This window comes from Anarhichas minor, unplaced genomic scaffold (assembly GCF_050575085.1).
Source record: "Anarhichas minor isolate MPS153535 unplaced genomic scaffold, ASM5057508v1 ptg000136l, whole genome shotgun sequence".
NCBI classification, from domain to species: domain Eukaryota; kingdom Metazoa; phylum Chordata; class Actinopteri; order Perciformes; family Anarhichadidae; genus Anarhichas; species Anarhichas minor.
In genome coordinates, this window is record NW_027466582.1 from 20,953,136 (window position 1) to 20,968,949 (window position 15,814).

Consider the following 15,814-nt stretch of genomic DNA (forward strand, 5'->3'; position numbering starts at 1 on the left):
ACGGAGAGATTCTGGCTGGAGATCTTTGTGGACAAGGGATTTAATTCACTTGCAACTCCTATTAACATTTCACTCGAGCCGCAAGTGTGATTATGCCTGTTCTTAACCATCCCTCAGTCTGGTATCCTTATATCTGTCTCATTCCTCTTTTTCCCGGTGAAAATCCTACTTTCTGCTCTGCTATCGCACTGGGGGCTGTGCTGGTGATTAATCAAAGCAGCGAGCTCTGACACACGGCTAAATTGGCTGCTCTAACCTGATATATAACACAGGCTGTAGCTCCGACTAACACACCCTGGTTCTCTGGAGGATCCCACCCTAATGCAGAGATTGTGTTGGGTTTTGGAGCTCAAGGCATCAGAAGTTTCTAACCCTTTTCTCTAATATAATCGTCTTCTAATACTTTCTGTGTATTTGGCCATGTTTTGAGGTCAGAGGACATAGAGATGGAAGCGAGGGAAACAGTCAGTAGCTATCTAGAGAGAAGTATGACTTCATCCCCGGCTATAAATCATCACTGAAATGAATATATTGAGGAGGTTTACGTCTTCCTGTGGTTGTGATGCAGGAAAAGCTGATACAAGCAGTAACATGATTACAACTTACAGCTGGTGCAGTTCCACTGTGACAGCTACAGTCAGTCTGCAGTGTTATCGTTATTCTAGGGGGTTTTCTTCATTCTAATTTCCATTAATCGAAACTATTTCAGTAGATCAAAACCAGTTCATAATTATTATTAATGTTGTAGAATGGTAATGGTGCAATTTATTATTTATTTAGAGGGAAAAATTTGAATAACAATTAGTCATTTAATTTGTCAATTCATAAAAAATTAATAAATAGCAGTTTTGAAAGATGTGTATACTTTTTTGAAAGATGTATATATATATATATATATATATACACACACATATATATATATATTTCAAGCCAGTTATCAAGTAAGCAGACTAAAAGGATCTGTGAGGATGCACATGTCATATTTACAATGTTCACTATTGAGCACTAAACCCAAAGTACAGCTAAAAGGCCAAAAGTATTTATTCTTTACAAGAATAACCCTATAACCCTAACCCTATATTTATGATATTTTAGAGACCTAGTTACCTGATATTACAAATAATAAATGAATTGTAGAATTTCAATTTTTGTCAACAAAATGAAGGTTTACATTTTGAAACGATGAACAATAATATATAAGAATGTCAGCACACATACTGCAGTCACTCCTTCACTTTCAGGATATATGGTACAGGAGTGAACCTTTATTTCTCTCGGTTTGATTACTCTGTCCTCGTTGGTTAGCCGCCTTGTCAGCTCTGTCTATGAATTCATGTACAGTCAAATGTCAAAGGAGTTCAGAGAGAAATGTGACGTAACGAGAGCCCACTGCACCGTGCTGATCACAGTTCAATAAGCTGTGACAGTGATGAACAGAAATGAAGTTTATATTTCTACTGTTGGTAAACTGTGTCACTAATAGTTCATTGTAGTAAATCAGTGAAGTTTCAGTTCGGACTACATCAAAATGAAAACAACAGTTCAGGTTTTTCACGACCTTCTCTTACGCTTCCATCCTTACCTGAGCGACCATCCCTCTGGATGTCCACATGGTGCCAGGCGCCATCATTGACCTTAGCCTGTGTGGCCTTGACCTTGATGGTGCCAGAGCCCATGTCCAGCAGCAGGTACAGTCCTCCGTCCAGCAGTTCCACCGCAAAGAAGTCCACCTTGTTGTTCTTCTGCCCCTTTGCGTCCCTCCGGTCCTGGGGCTTGCCATGGGTGAAGAGTATCAACCCGTTGGGTTCGGAGGTGCGAAAATCAAACGAGATGGAACCCACGCGTTTGGTGTTCCATTTGGGCAAGGCCAGGTAGGAGTCTGGCGTCTCGAAGTTGATGGGGTCGAGGGTGGGAACGTTTTCGCACTTAAACACCACATCGCCCTGGAGTTTCATCTTGGGGTCCACGATGCGGGCGAGGCGGGACAGTTCCAGCCGGATATCATTGTTCTTGTACACCACCTGGGGAAGAAATACATATGTTTGAGACTCACATATGTGTGCATAGTAAATACATGATGATTATACCTGAGTGGGATTTGTGTCTTAGAGGTTTTCTTTTCCATTAGTTTTTTTCACAACAGTAGGGGATGATTTGCCAGTGCAGTAATGGTTGAAAACATATTTATTTCCATGTGAATGAATTGCACTCCATTGCAATCTGTAATATCATCGCATCACACTCTGGTAATATTAGATATTGCTGATTCGAGGACAGCTGGCTCGATAAAACTAATATCTTTTAAGGCGTGTGTGGCCCAATTTGTTTGTCATTTTCTATTTCAACTCCAATTTCTCCAAGATGAAAAGGAGATTGTACACAAATGCATCACTGTATTTTCGTTAGATTGAACACCTGCCGACTGAGCATGAAGTGTGAGAAGTGATGGCTAGATTATCAGTGAGTAATTCCCTGTAATGTTCAAAAACAGCAGTCTCCATGAACATGGGGTGTATCTGTGACCCTGTGAGAATATACCCAATATTATACCGACTCACCCACAACAAATGTGCTCCCACCCCCTAATCCACAGAAGGCGAAAGCAGCCCCACATGATAGTTAAATGCAACAGAATACCACAGAAAAGGAGAGTTGAATATTGTCAATTGGAATCCCTTGAGGCGGAAAATTAATGTTTCTTTTTTTTTTCCTTTCTGGAATATAGGGCAACACTGTTAGAGGGAGCACAGCTGTCAGCAAACAGATTTTACTGCTGTGGGATTACCGATAATCCTTGAAGATTTGACAGTAAATCAACACAGGTGACCCGAACGCCGCGGAGGACTGAGGAGAGGGGGAGAGAGAGAGAGAGACCAGGGGAGAGAGGGACGAGCTGGTGGGAGTAAGGGGAGAGAGGAAACTGCATGAGAAAGAAAATATGTCAGGCGGCAAATAGAGAGGAAAAGGGGGAGAGATGTGGAAGACTAAATGCTGTCAGGCCAGCATGTGCCACTGGCTTTCAAAACATGTTTGTGCGTGTGTGTGTGTGTGTGTGTGTGCCGAACATGACAACAAAATACGTAGTACACACATTGTCAAGCAATCAATCTACGGGTGACGCACCAGATCAATTGATAAACTGTTGATTATTTTCTTGATTCATCAATGAATTACTTGTTCCATAGACAAATCCCTATCGCACTCTCAAGTGCCGCCGCCATTACTGCAGTGGCACACACTTCCACTGACAATGAAAGCATAGATGTTTGGCTTAATCATGGTCAGCAGTCGCCTCCTCCGACAGACACAGAGAGTCTGTGTGAATGTGCAAGTTATTCAGCCTGAGATGAAGTGTGACACAGCCTTTGGGGGGAAATAACATTAACGTACCACAGCTGTCCGACACAGTAATTCATTCAGAGTTAAACCCAGCAGGAATTAGCTTATGATTAATATCATCAAGCTCCATAATTGTTGCATTGTAATCAGAAGAGATGCATCATCCTTTTGTCTGCACACCGTTTAGAATGCTGTCCAAATTAATTGAGATTTATAAATGTTGATTTCATGGAGCAGATCATTTCAACATGTAAAAGGTTTCACAGGGTCTGTTGGACAGATTCCTGGAAGAGAAATCCTTAACATACAATACAAGTTATATGCAGGTTTACAAGTATTATAGCATTGCAGACAGCAGAATATGCTTACATCTGAGAATATTTACCATTTTTGCTTGAAAAATGAAGAAAACAACTAATCGCTCATAAAAGTAGTTGTCAGTTGATTTTCAGTAGATTGACTAACTAATTGATGGACGAACCTCTAGATATGAGAGCAAATGTGGGCATAATCTGGCTCATTATTGTCAATCAGCACAGTTGAATCTACCCAAACAACTGAAATCACGATAAACATTGAATTCAAAATGAAAATATTTCTCAGAAACGTTGCAGCTGTAACCACCATTAATGATGTCTCTGAAAAACTTCTGAAACCAAATACCTTGCATTCTACTTTCAGCAGGCTTTCAGACTACTCTTGGGCAAGAGAACTAACTGAATATTACATGAAAAGAAACAAAGGAGAAAAATATCCTTTAATGCGGCTCATTTGTAATGTACAGCAGTGCCGTGATGGCCACCAGTTCTTAGATGTAAATCACAGAAAGTTCAAAGGTACTGTCTGCAGTCTCTGTCCTGTTAAGCAGAATGTTCTATGGAAAGAATAGTTAGAGCAAACAGCAAACAGATCTAGATTGATAATATCACTGCAGGTAAGAGAGACAATATGTGTTTTTGATTTTAGGATGAATTGTTCCTTTAAACTCTGTGACACAACACAAGTTCTCCATCAGAGCCACAACAGTCTGCTCGTATAATCACACAGTTTGTTTACTCGACTCGTGAAAACTTTGCTCTCTATCTTAGTTTTCTTGACAGCGAAAAAATCGTACAAACTCTCTCAGGCAGTAAAATGTTATTGTGGGACATACTAATCTTACAATCAGCCAGCTCCCGATCTGTTTTGGGATTATGATTTTGTCTGTTCTGCTGCAGGCCGATCAATACGTGAATCGAAATGATGCCATAAAAGAGGAACCGACTGCTGCGGCTATATGTACCTCATCTCTTTCTTTGTTATGGCTGTGCTTTGCTACGCTATCCTTCGGCCTATCAGCAGCCTTATGGGGCCCATTCATAATGCACGCACAGGGGACTGGAACGACTCCATAAAGCTCAGATGGTGTATTGATCGTGCTCTGGTAAGGGTGAGGGGAGGGCAGGTGGGTGGAAGTGAGAAGTACCCGCTTACAGACACACACACACACATACACACACAATCTCCTCCCTAATCTACTTCAGATCAGTGCTCATGTCCTCTTGGCCCCAGCCACAGCTGCTGTCAGCTCATGATTTAGCCCCAGTGTTAATGAAGAAGAGGGGTAATTCCACTGAAGAGGAGAGAAGATGCACACACAAACAAGGTGCTGATGAAGCTTTGTAAAGGAGATCTGTACTTCAAACACACACACACAGACAGAAAGTGCATACAGTGTATACTCCTGTAAGTGCAGATCAATGTCATTGTGGGTAAATATTGGTGAGAAGACTGGACGAGTGACAGGATTGATGAAACAAGAGATTGAATATTCCCAGTAATTATTACTGGGAATGAATATGACCCTGGCTATCATATCACGATGACTGGGATGTGACAGTGCATCAGTATTAAATGGTTTAGTTCCCCTAAATCACAAAAAGAAATATGAATTCTGCCGATTTTCAGAGCATGTTGCAGATGGTTCTGGTTTTATGTGGTGAGTTTTTCAGATGTTCGCTGCTTAGACTTTTGTTTCCAACCCAATATAATGAAGGTGTTGGAATTCAGGTTGTGTTGTTAAAAGTATCAAAACACTATGTTTCAAGAACATATCAGCAAGATGTCTTACCAGATAAAATGCCACTATTACTCTATATAACTTAACTATTGAAATTTGGATCTATGGGATATTCTGCTGAAGATAGCAGTCTACAGCAAAGTCTGAATTATCCTGAGGAACCAGGATGATGGTTAGAGCTGCTAAATCAAACTTTTCTATGGCAATTATTACAACAGCAAACAATGATTTGCTATGTCAAATTGTGTGTGTGTGTTGTTATCAAAGCTTCTCCCTGCTTTGTTGGCATAGCTGGATCGCCGTGTGCGTTCTGAGTGCATGTGAGCGTGTCCCACTGGTTAGCTCACATCTGCTCTCATTCTGCGCTTACAGCTGATAATGCTGATAACCACAGAAGCGTAGCACCCAGCCACTCTGTTAGCATCGTTAGCATCGTTGCTGTTATTTGCACTGTTAGCACTGTAAGCACCGTTAGCTGCGAGCCGCAGACTCAGCGGTCGCCATGTTGAGGCCCGTCAAGAGGCAATAGAAATGCTCCCAATCTCGTATTTAGCACCTTCGAAGGCAGGGTTGGTAATCTAGAGAAACTAGCAAGAGTATCATAGATTTAGAAAATGATCCAACCCAAAAACCCAGCCCAGTTTTCCAATGAAAAAAACATTTCATTCAGGCCAACATTTTAGTTTTTGAATGAGTTTAGAGGTGCTAGTAGGCTGCTTTTGTTACCTTTGGAAAGAGCCAGGCCAGCGGTTTCCACTGTTTCCAGTCTTTGCGCTAAGCTAACAGTATTCATATTTAGTTTGCAGACATGAGAGTGCTCTCTATTTTCATCTGTATTAAGTAAAGGTTACACAATAGAGCCACAAAAAGGCCTCAAAACAGGGAAGATTATGAATCACCATCTGTTTTTAGTGACACTCTTTCAAAAGAGTGTGACTTTTAAAAAAGGTTCTAATTTTATCAGCAGCAAAAACCTTCCTCTGATATGCTATCAGTTATCATAGGTGTAATGGTACTCCCTGGGCCACAGAGTCTAGAATTTAAAAATATCTTTCAGCAAATGTATTTTTGTTATATTATATAATGCTAGGTTTTGAGTTGCAGAAGTAAGGATATATATTTGTTCTGAAGGTGTTACCTAAAACCAAATCCTGTAAACAAGAGTTAAAGGTGGAGGCATTTCATTTGAGACTGAGGTTTGTACCCATCCATCAGTGTTTGGCCCTCTATCGGGACATTACAAAAGTTAAATCATTAAAGAGGACAGGGTGACATTTGCATTTGTATTGGAGGGGAAAACAAGCTTTGCCTGAACACACTGGTGACTAACACAAAACTGATGACGACATAGTTCCTCTCAAATGCCAAATGTTGGTCTCTTGCCCTCTCTCCTCTTCCTCTCACTTACTCATCGTTCTCTCGATCCCCGTCCATTTCAGTCATTTTTCTGTTTCTGTCTCCCACCCGCTGACATTCCCCTCACCTGCCCCTGTCCTCTCCTACGTTCTGTACCTGCCCTTTTTTTCAATACTCTCACCTTCTACCCTCACATACTTCTCTGCTTGTTACTCATCATCTTCATCCCCCTCAGCAGAGATGACAGTCCATGCCCCAGCCGCCCCCACGGTCTGACACAAGGGGCCACTGCACAGCTCCAGTGCCGCCACGAGTGCCCAGTGACACCGGAGGGAGGGACTGGATGGCGTGAGAGGTGGGGGCGGGGGTTGCAGGAGGCGCCGCAAACATGGGGCTGACCGGAGAGTGAGCGGCTGCCCACTGGCCCTCGGTCACGTGACACGCTGCAGCCCACGTGGCAGAACATGCACGTAGGCGGGACATGACATTCCATGTAGCCTTCGGGGGCGTTTGAGTGCAGTGGAGACTGAACGAGAGAGGGGTCGTGATGGCAGCACGCGGCATCTCTTTTGTTGTCAGACAGAAGAGGAAGGCAGGCATTCGCTCGCTGCAGTAACTCACGCATCAGCTTTTTCATCAGCCCGAACTGATGCACTTCTTTAAATCTTAGGACGAACAGAAGCCAATGTGCACCAACATTCCTGCTTCCGTAGCATTTGAAGCATTCTAGCCAGACATTACACACACTGAGTCAGACAGAAACACTGACACACTCTGATCTGAGCAACGGCCCTAACACAACTGAATCATTCCCTCGTTATCTGGGGATGTTGAATCCAAAGGAAGAGATGGAGGGGGCAGGAAGGAATGAATATGGTGTAGGAGAGCCAGAGAGACAGGCGATGATGCATAGGGAGGACATGTAGGTGAAAGAATATATTCAAATATACACAATATAGCGCTTAGAAGCGCACTGCAAGCTGGGCTTCAAGCAACAGCAACAGAGATATTGTGAATGAATGGAAGTGTGGGGAGGAGATCACACAGCCGGTCGTGAGCAGTTTGCATAGTCCTGGGTAGCAGCTGGCACCATGCCTGCTTAATGGAGCAACGTATGATGAACAGTGGAGGATCGCACAATACTACCACTACCCAACCACATGGTGAATCACCTCCATGATTCTGTCCACCACTCTCTCTCAAGGGCCAACTCAAAATGAGTCACACTTGTTTGGATAATAATGGAAGCACACGGAGGACACAACAGCATCTGCAGCATGGCCCATGATGAAAACTCTTGACATTAATGCATGTACCTCCTTAAAGCTGCACCAAGCAGTACTTTATATGAACCGCATCACGGTACAGAACAACCCTCTTCACCCTCACACCGAGTATCAACTAACCCACCAGTGGGGGGGATCAAATACAAAGTATTTATAAATATAGTTTTTATAACTCTGTGTTCACAGATTAATCATTTATTCCTTCGCTAAAAAACGAATGCTTCACTAACTTTAAGAAAAAGCTTCAACAAATCCATAGCCGTCCAGAAGGGCGAATCAACAAACCCTCCCACGATGCAAACACAGCGAGGATGTTAATGATCACAGGTACACAAAGCCAAGCTCTGTGAATCTTACCTATTTATTCATGGAGCCTCGGGCAACTGAGCACAGGGATGGCTGGGTCAGTGCTAGAAATGTATGCACTGTATCTGTGTCTGTGACAGAGGGAGAGGGCCACCGCAGTTTGAGGGTGGACTAGATATGCATTAGCCAATGTGGTAATGACCGGGGGAACCGCAGCCTCAGTCGAAACATAAAACAATGCAGACAAGGTGACTTTCTCTTAGCCCAAACGTGGCTGTGTGTGTGTGTAACCTCAAAACAAGATGAAGTGGAGTGTATAGTGGTCTGATGGAAGCTAACTTGGCTAAATGAAAGGCGTGTTAGAGGGGGCTCCACTGAGCACTGAGACTGACTGTCTCTTGTCAACATTGAGAAGGTTGTGATGGAAGGAAACACATCCAGGATGACGATGGAGAAGAGCCAGCCTGAGACACATATTAATGTCCCTATAGTTAATTCAAAAATATTAATATTGGTGTTGAGATACCACGCAAATATTATATGAATTTATGTATCCATGATTCAATCAACTGGATTTATTCTCTTTGTGTTTAAATCAGAGCACTTGGTATGTACATCAGTAAGTGAAAGCATTGATGTTCATAATGCTGTGTCGTTCAGTGCTGATTCTGATCTCAGTTCAGTATGTTCAGTTGGTTGCCAGTCCAACTTGTTCCGCTTAGCTCAGTACAAAACGAGGCTTATAAAAGCACTGCTCATAAGGCTGATGACTCAGCTACTTGTGACAGAGTTATCACTTTGTCATTATTTCTGTGGCTCTTGCTGTCTTTTAATAAGATTTTGATCAGGAAGTATTGAACAGTTTATCACTAGATCGCTTTGTCATCTGCTGTTTCGACGGTCATTAATGAACTGTAGTGCTCTAATGTACAGTCATTGTATTTGTTAGTGTTTCATGTGACTTTGCACACATGTTTGAGATGCCATGCAAATTAAAACTGTGAACTAACATGTTCCGTTTCCACGGTTGAAGAAAACAAGTATCTGGCCTGTAGAGCTTGTGGCAGCAAAATTCCGACTCTCATTGATTTTAGTCGACATGCTATCAGAATCTTTTGGATTGTTGTGTGCATCCAACATTATCAGCTCGAGGTGAGAAGGAGGTGTTGAAAGCACAGCTCCAATTAGCTTAATGCTAATGTAAGGTGTCCGGTGCAAGCACTGATAAATGTAATAGGAGGCATTTCTTTAGTTGATATCTGATCCAATAGACACTCCAAACGGTTCCTTCACAGGATAAAAACATGGAGAATCAATTGTTTTTATGATCCGTTGATTATTGTCCTGTAATTTATTATATTCCTTGTGAGCCTGTAAAACAGCAGTTTAGGACAGAAAAACAAGCTTGTGTGCGTAGGTACAGAGGACCACATGTATGATCAACTCATATACAATGCCATTCTCCAAAATACTTCCTAATCAGCAAGATAAAATCCCTGACAATGAGAATATGATGTGTACGTTCCAATTAAAGTGACGTTCCATACTGCAGCTCCGAAACAAAGATACACACTTGCACCCAAATAAAAGCATAATTCTATTTCTGAGATTGCTGCTTAGCTGCAGAAATCAATGCAGACTCTTTTACAGCTCGGAGGAGCCACCGGTCCTCCCTTTATTATCAGTACTTGCTCCACGATAAGCAATGGTGAGCAAAATGTAAATAACGGGGCACTTAATATATATATGTTTTGCTCTGCTCAAAAGCTCAGAGGGCCAGCCAATCTATTATAAACATCCCTAAACAACAAGGCTTTTTCCTATTTCATCACAGGCAAATACTTCTCTGAGACTGCTGCCCATTGGGAGGCGTTTTAGAGGCACTTTCAAGCTGATACTGCAAATTACATGTGACAGAAGCAATTTTGCGATATTTTCTCACACACAAACTGCAGTAAGTGTTATGAATTAGATTAGGCCAGGGAATATTGAAAGTCTGATAGCTCCTCTGCAAACTTAGCAGCTTTAATTGATAATGCAATTTCATTTCATTCTCCTTTCCCTTCCTATGCTGATTATTTTTTTTGTCCATAACTAAATCAGCTGTGCTGGCTAAGTGAATACTAAAGTGGTCTTATGTGGCTACACACTTATGCATGACAACCACAGTCCTACAACATGAGCAATCAAATGCAGATACAGTATAGGGAATGACCAACCCACATCCTACACGAGTCATGCACCTGCTCACTATGTATTCATCTGAGTCGTTCCTACCTCTCGGAGGCAGCCCATGAAATTGTTGCTAACTGGAGATCCGGGCAGGTCCGCAGTGCTGGGGCTCCCACCCACGTAGAAGAAATCATCTGAGCCCAGCATGGTGTAGTCTTCCTGGGTGTAGCCAGTGGTGGTGAGGATCCCATCAACGGAGATAGTCACCTGTTGAGGGGCAACACATAGCCAAAGCCGAGCCATTACACTCTGGGATTCGATCCTGTGCTGTGTCTGAAACACACCTCCTTCCTTGGTCTGCATTGGAAATGAGCTCTTTGAGCTTGTCTTTGGGTCCCACACTGTAGGTTGCTTTACAGAATCCTTTGGTACCTTGATGCGATTGTTTTGGACCAGACAGCGTTTGGATTTCGTTAATGGAATTTTTGCCATAGGATTCACAGGACAGGTAAAGAAAATATGGCAGAGGCATATTTTCTTTATCTTTGATGGGGTAAGAGAATGGATCATAGGTTTGGTTCTGAAACTTCAGGTTGGGGGAGGGTTAGTACAATGTTCAAACCAAGGACAAATTGATTGCACTTGTCTTAGGTTTCGGGATTTATCTGGTAACTGCAGACACACACATATACTGTACACACGCATGTCAGACCACACACACACACACGACGTCCGCACGCACGCCTACACTCTTACACACACTTATTCTCACACCATCCGTCTCACATTCTCCCCTCTCTTGCAGACATCTACATCTGTATATCCACGCACATGCAAAACAAAGGGAGGCTTTTCACAACACATCAATGTGCAAACCAAGGTCACCACTGTCAGACGGCAAATTAACCACATTTAATTGGACATGTAAGGGAGTAAGTGGATCAATGGTGCCATTCACAGCTGGAGCAGGCCACACAGGTGCAGAGGCTCATGCACAATCAAGACCCATATTCAAACACACTTTGAGAATAGCTGATGCTGATCTCTGATCAGGTTTAGCTCGGGTGTCACGGTCGTATTCTCAATGTCACAGGACCAGACCGATAATCCTAGATCAGTATGCTTATTCTTAAAGATGTTGTGCGTAGGGGCCCAGGGGTAAGGGTGATCAAGGTTAGCCACAACACACCAACACCACTTTCACCAGCATGCTACAAACACACACAGGGAGGGCAGAGTGAGTGATAGGCTGACAGGTGGGTGAGTGAATTAGAGTGTTAGTGGTTATTTTGGGTGAGGTTATATGAGTTTGGGAGGTGAGAGGTCAATGAGGTGTGGGCATGCCATGCGCCATAGTGAGTTGGAAACAACTGTCAGAGCTCCCGCAATGAAGGTTAAGGGTTGCCATTTTTTGGTCTCCTTCAGGGCTCGGTGTCGAGGTCACCATCTTTGGGATTGTGGCAAGCTTCTGTCAGTTCTGGACGACAGTCCTCACAAAAAATGGGGACTTTTTGTGTGAAAAAAATTAAATAAAAGGTAAGTTGCCTTGACAAAGGCAAAGAGTTACATTTTTAGTTGTTGTAAATCTGCAGTAATGTGGAAGAAACATAGAGAAAAAAGTAAAAGCCAAAGTGAAAAAAAAACAGGATGGGGGATTGTGGGGTAAAGAAGGAGGTTGTTGGCAGGTCAGGGAGGAAATTGAGAAGAAGCGAAGAAAGAACTGCCTGGTAATACAAACCCATCTCCTCATTTTTTGATAAGAGTGTCTAGGATGAAACTCAAAGAGAACGAATAAAAGAAGAGAGGGGGAGGGGACACACGGCAAACCCAAAAAAAAGACAATAAGAATGATATCTACCAGACAATGTAGTTTGTTTACCATAGCGTGTCCAATGCCTGATTGCTTTCCAGAAAAAGGGGAAGAAAGGAAATCAAAAGAATAGTGAACAAAAAAGGTTGTTAATAAGGATGGACAGAAAACAAAAAACAAAAGCAACGATGGAGAATTAGGATGTTAGTTAGTACATTAGTTGGTTAGATATCGGTTAGTAGTAAAAATGACTTATATCATGGATGAGTTAGTGTTGGGGTGAAAAAAATACTACATGATTTACCAGAGTTGTGGCTGCAGTAATAAAGAGCCAGCTTGCCATCCGGGGACCTTCACATTAAACCTGTGTAGGATGGCCTGAACCTCAACAGAACGTGTAGTGTTTTTTTCACCCTTAGTCTAGACTTCCTTTCAAAGAGGAAAGAAAATGATAGTGGTAGAAAGAAAGCAGGCAAGCAGCCCTTGGCTCTTAGCTTCTAACCTACTAAACTGTGTTATCCTGTTGGGATTTTCCCCGACACCTATTTACTAACCTGTGGGGCAAAAGCTTACTGTCAGCGAGACACTGTCAGGGAATCGGCACTTACTTGTTGTGCTGCTCTGAGAGCACTAAATGCTGTCTCACCTTGCAGACAAACTAAAAGGTCGACCAAGACAATCAACAAGTCCATACTTTTGCAGCCAGCCCCACCTCCATACAGCACTGGCTCTCATTATTCTGTACCGACTCATACTAGCTCCACCCGACTGCAATACAAGCTCATTTTAAATCACATTAAGAAAATGGTAGACAATATCTGTCAAGTAACAAATTCTGCTTATGTACAACAGATGCACATCTTTGATGGAAATGTCTTTGTATCTATAAAAAGCACCCTGATCATCTGAGCTATAAATACTGCATTAATGGCAAACACTCTCTGCCTGGCTTTAAAGTGAAAGTGTATATTCTCCACAAGCATAAAAAACTCTTTCTGAAAGCCGGGAGATAGCGACAGCGCCTGATGGAAGTGTCAGCTTAGGGGAGAGTGAAGCAAAATAGAATTATCAGATCACTTTAATTTGAGGACACAGGGACCTCAAGTTCAATAAGCCGATAAACAGGACAGAGGAAAACACCTGGAATAACAGTGCCTTGACTTAGCTATCAATCACATGAGACAGAACTGCTTTGCCCTGTTTTTTTTACTATTCATTAAACTGAAAATAAGTTGAACAATGATATCAAATGAAATAGAATTCATGTAATTGTAAAGATAACCAAAAGTATAATGAGATCTATCTCAATAATGTATCTGAACTGTGGCGATGGAATGGCAACCAATCAGAACACGGTGACATTCTTAACGCCGGCTCTCTCTCAAAAGCTCCTGGAAGCAGGTAATCTAAAGCGAAAGAAAAGTCCACCTGTCTCCAAACTCCGTCCATCACTGCTACCCCCGATTACCTGTCTCAGGTTGCGTGTCACTTTGATGTCGTGCCAGGTGTTGTCGTTGAATTTTCCATTGACTGGCTCCACGATGGCCTCAAAGGCCCCGGAGCCCAGATTGATGACGAGGGAGACGGCCCCGTCTTTTAGTGCCAGGTTGACATAGTCTGCGGATTTCCCCGTGTGTAGGAGGAGGCCGTTACGTTGCCATGTCTTGAAGGACAGCGTGATCTCGTCGCTGCTGCTCTGAATAGGGTTCTGCGACAGGTCGTAGCAGAAGTACTCTGAGCCCCGGAAGGTGGCCACGTTCTCCTCCCTCGCTGAAACCACAAGAGAAGAAATGTTGGTTTTAGGATCGGTATACTTGTCATGACAGTCAGAGAAGGTAAGCGTTACATTATCAGCATTGACATTAACCACCTGAGGATTAACAATTCACATATTTCTTTCCTTGTGAGTTATGTAAGCCATGACGACTGGAGCCCAGCAGTCATTGTCACATTCATTATTGCATTATTAAAAACAAGAAAACAGCCCAGCATCAGTCATGAAGCAGCCTCAGTAGATATGAGAACCACTGGATGCTGCAGAGAAGGTAACAAGCACACACACAATGCACTGCTCCCCATAATTACAGCTATGATAATCCCATCATTCAGTTCACATCATAAAATCCTGTCTGTACGACCGCCGGTTTGGGTTTCGCATTCGGCCTCCAGACAGACCGACTACTTATGATGGAACACTATTCCCCGCTAATGGTGCGCATAAATCAAACTCAGCCTGAGTTTACAGTTTTATATCACTCCGCTGTTGCAAAGTGACTTCATGAGCCCATTTTTTTAGATCGACACCGAGAGTAAGGTGAGACAGCTCCAGACAGAAAGAGGGGGGGGGGGGGGGGGGGGGGACTCAAGATGGACGGAAAGACTGAGAGAGCAAAAATAAAATTGCTGGACTGAGGGAAAGTGAAGACTCTACGAGAAAGAAAGAGTGGATGAGAGGAGTAGTGTTTCTTTCTGATGTGTGCTGAAGTAATTGTCACTTCTCCTGCTGCCTCTTAAAGGTGCTATGACAAGCTCTGGTCAGCGTGGGTCTGGGTGAAGCTATTAGAGACAAGGTCATACTCACTGTCAATTGTATTACAGCATGTGTTAGGTTGGATACAGCACCACGGACTCAAGGGTAGGGCTGCATGACTCCTCCTCCAATAACACAGTGTTCAAGCAGCACCTTTCACAAATTGCAACCTTCAGAAAAAGCCCTGCCAACATACCAAACCAACTAACCGCCATGGCACTTAGTAACAGTAACTATGTCATTACCTGCCAACAATACAATTTTCAGCGTGACATTTCATTTCCTCTGCGCCCTGAATTTTCTTTTGTGTACTCAGAAGTCATGGGGGGGCCGCGAGTGAAAGGAGAACAAGCAGAAGAGAGAGACGGCATACTGCAGGCTGTACAGCTTGGGTTTGTTGTTTTGGATCAGGCTGTATGTAAACATGAGGGAGCAGTGTTGTGGGGCTGGAAGAAAGATACAGAAGCAGGGAAAAAATGAGAATGAGAACATTGAGAGAGAAACCAACGGGAAGTGGAGTGGGGCTGTAGGATGATGGGCTGCTGATTCCTGGCACGGACAAATTCTCCCCTCGGCGTCAAACTCATGTCTCTGTGCAACACAGAGACATGAGGAAACAGTATGGGAGGTAACAAAGGCCCTGTGAAAGCCCTCATCCATGTGCCAGGGGAATAAATAGGACCCATTATTATCACTGGGACAGCACAACACAGAGAGGCAACATAATATACATAGGAGAATACAAGAAACCCTGATATGTATATATATATATACATACACACATATATACATGTATATATATAGATTCGCAAGGAAGGAATCCTTCTGACCTAGCGCCATAAACTGGTCAACATTGAATTTGTGAGCACATATCTGCTAAACTAATGATATTCCCACCAGCCTCATTTCTACTTTATATTAGTGCTGACTGGTAAATGCTTAGCTCATTCTAAGGC

General features: G+C 42.9%; 1 protein-coding gene across 1 annotated transcript in view; it reads right to left on the reverse strand.

The window, feature by feature from the left end:
* Positions 1-15,814, reverse strand: part of nrxn3b (neurexin 3b) — a 262,834-nt gene that overhangs the window by 185,717 nt on the left and 61,303 nt on the right. Inside the window, exons 5-8 of the mRNA XM_076084372.1 lie at positions 13,797-14,098; positions 12,398-12,421; positions 10,624-10,785; positions 1,583-2,021 (exon numbers count right to left, since the gene is read on the reverse strand). Of these exons, the coding sequence (XP_075940487.1) occupies positions 1,583-2,021; positions 10,624-10,785; positions 12,398-12,421; positions 13,797-14,098 (927 nt within the window). The remainder of the gene's footprint in view (positions 1-1,582; positions 2,022-10,623; positions 10,786-12,397; positions 12,422-13,796; positions 14,099-15,814) is intronic.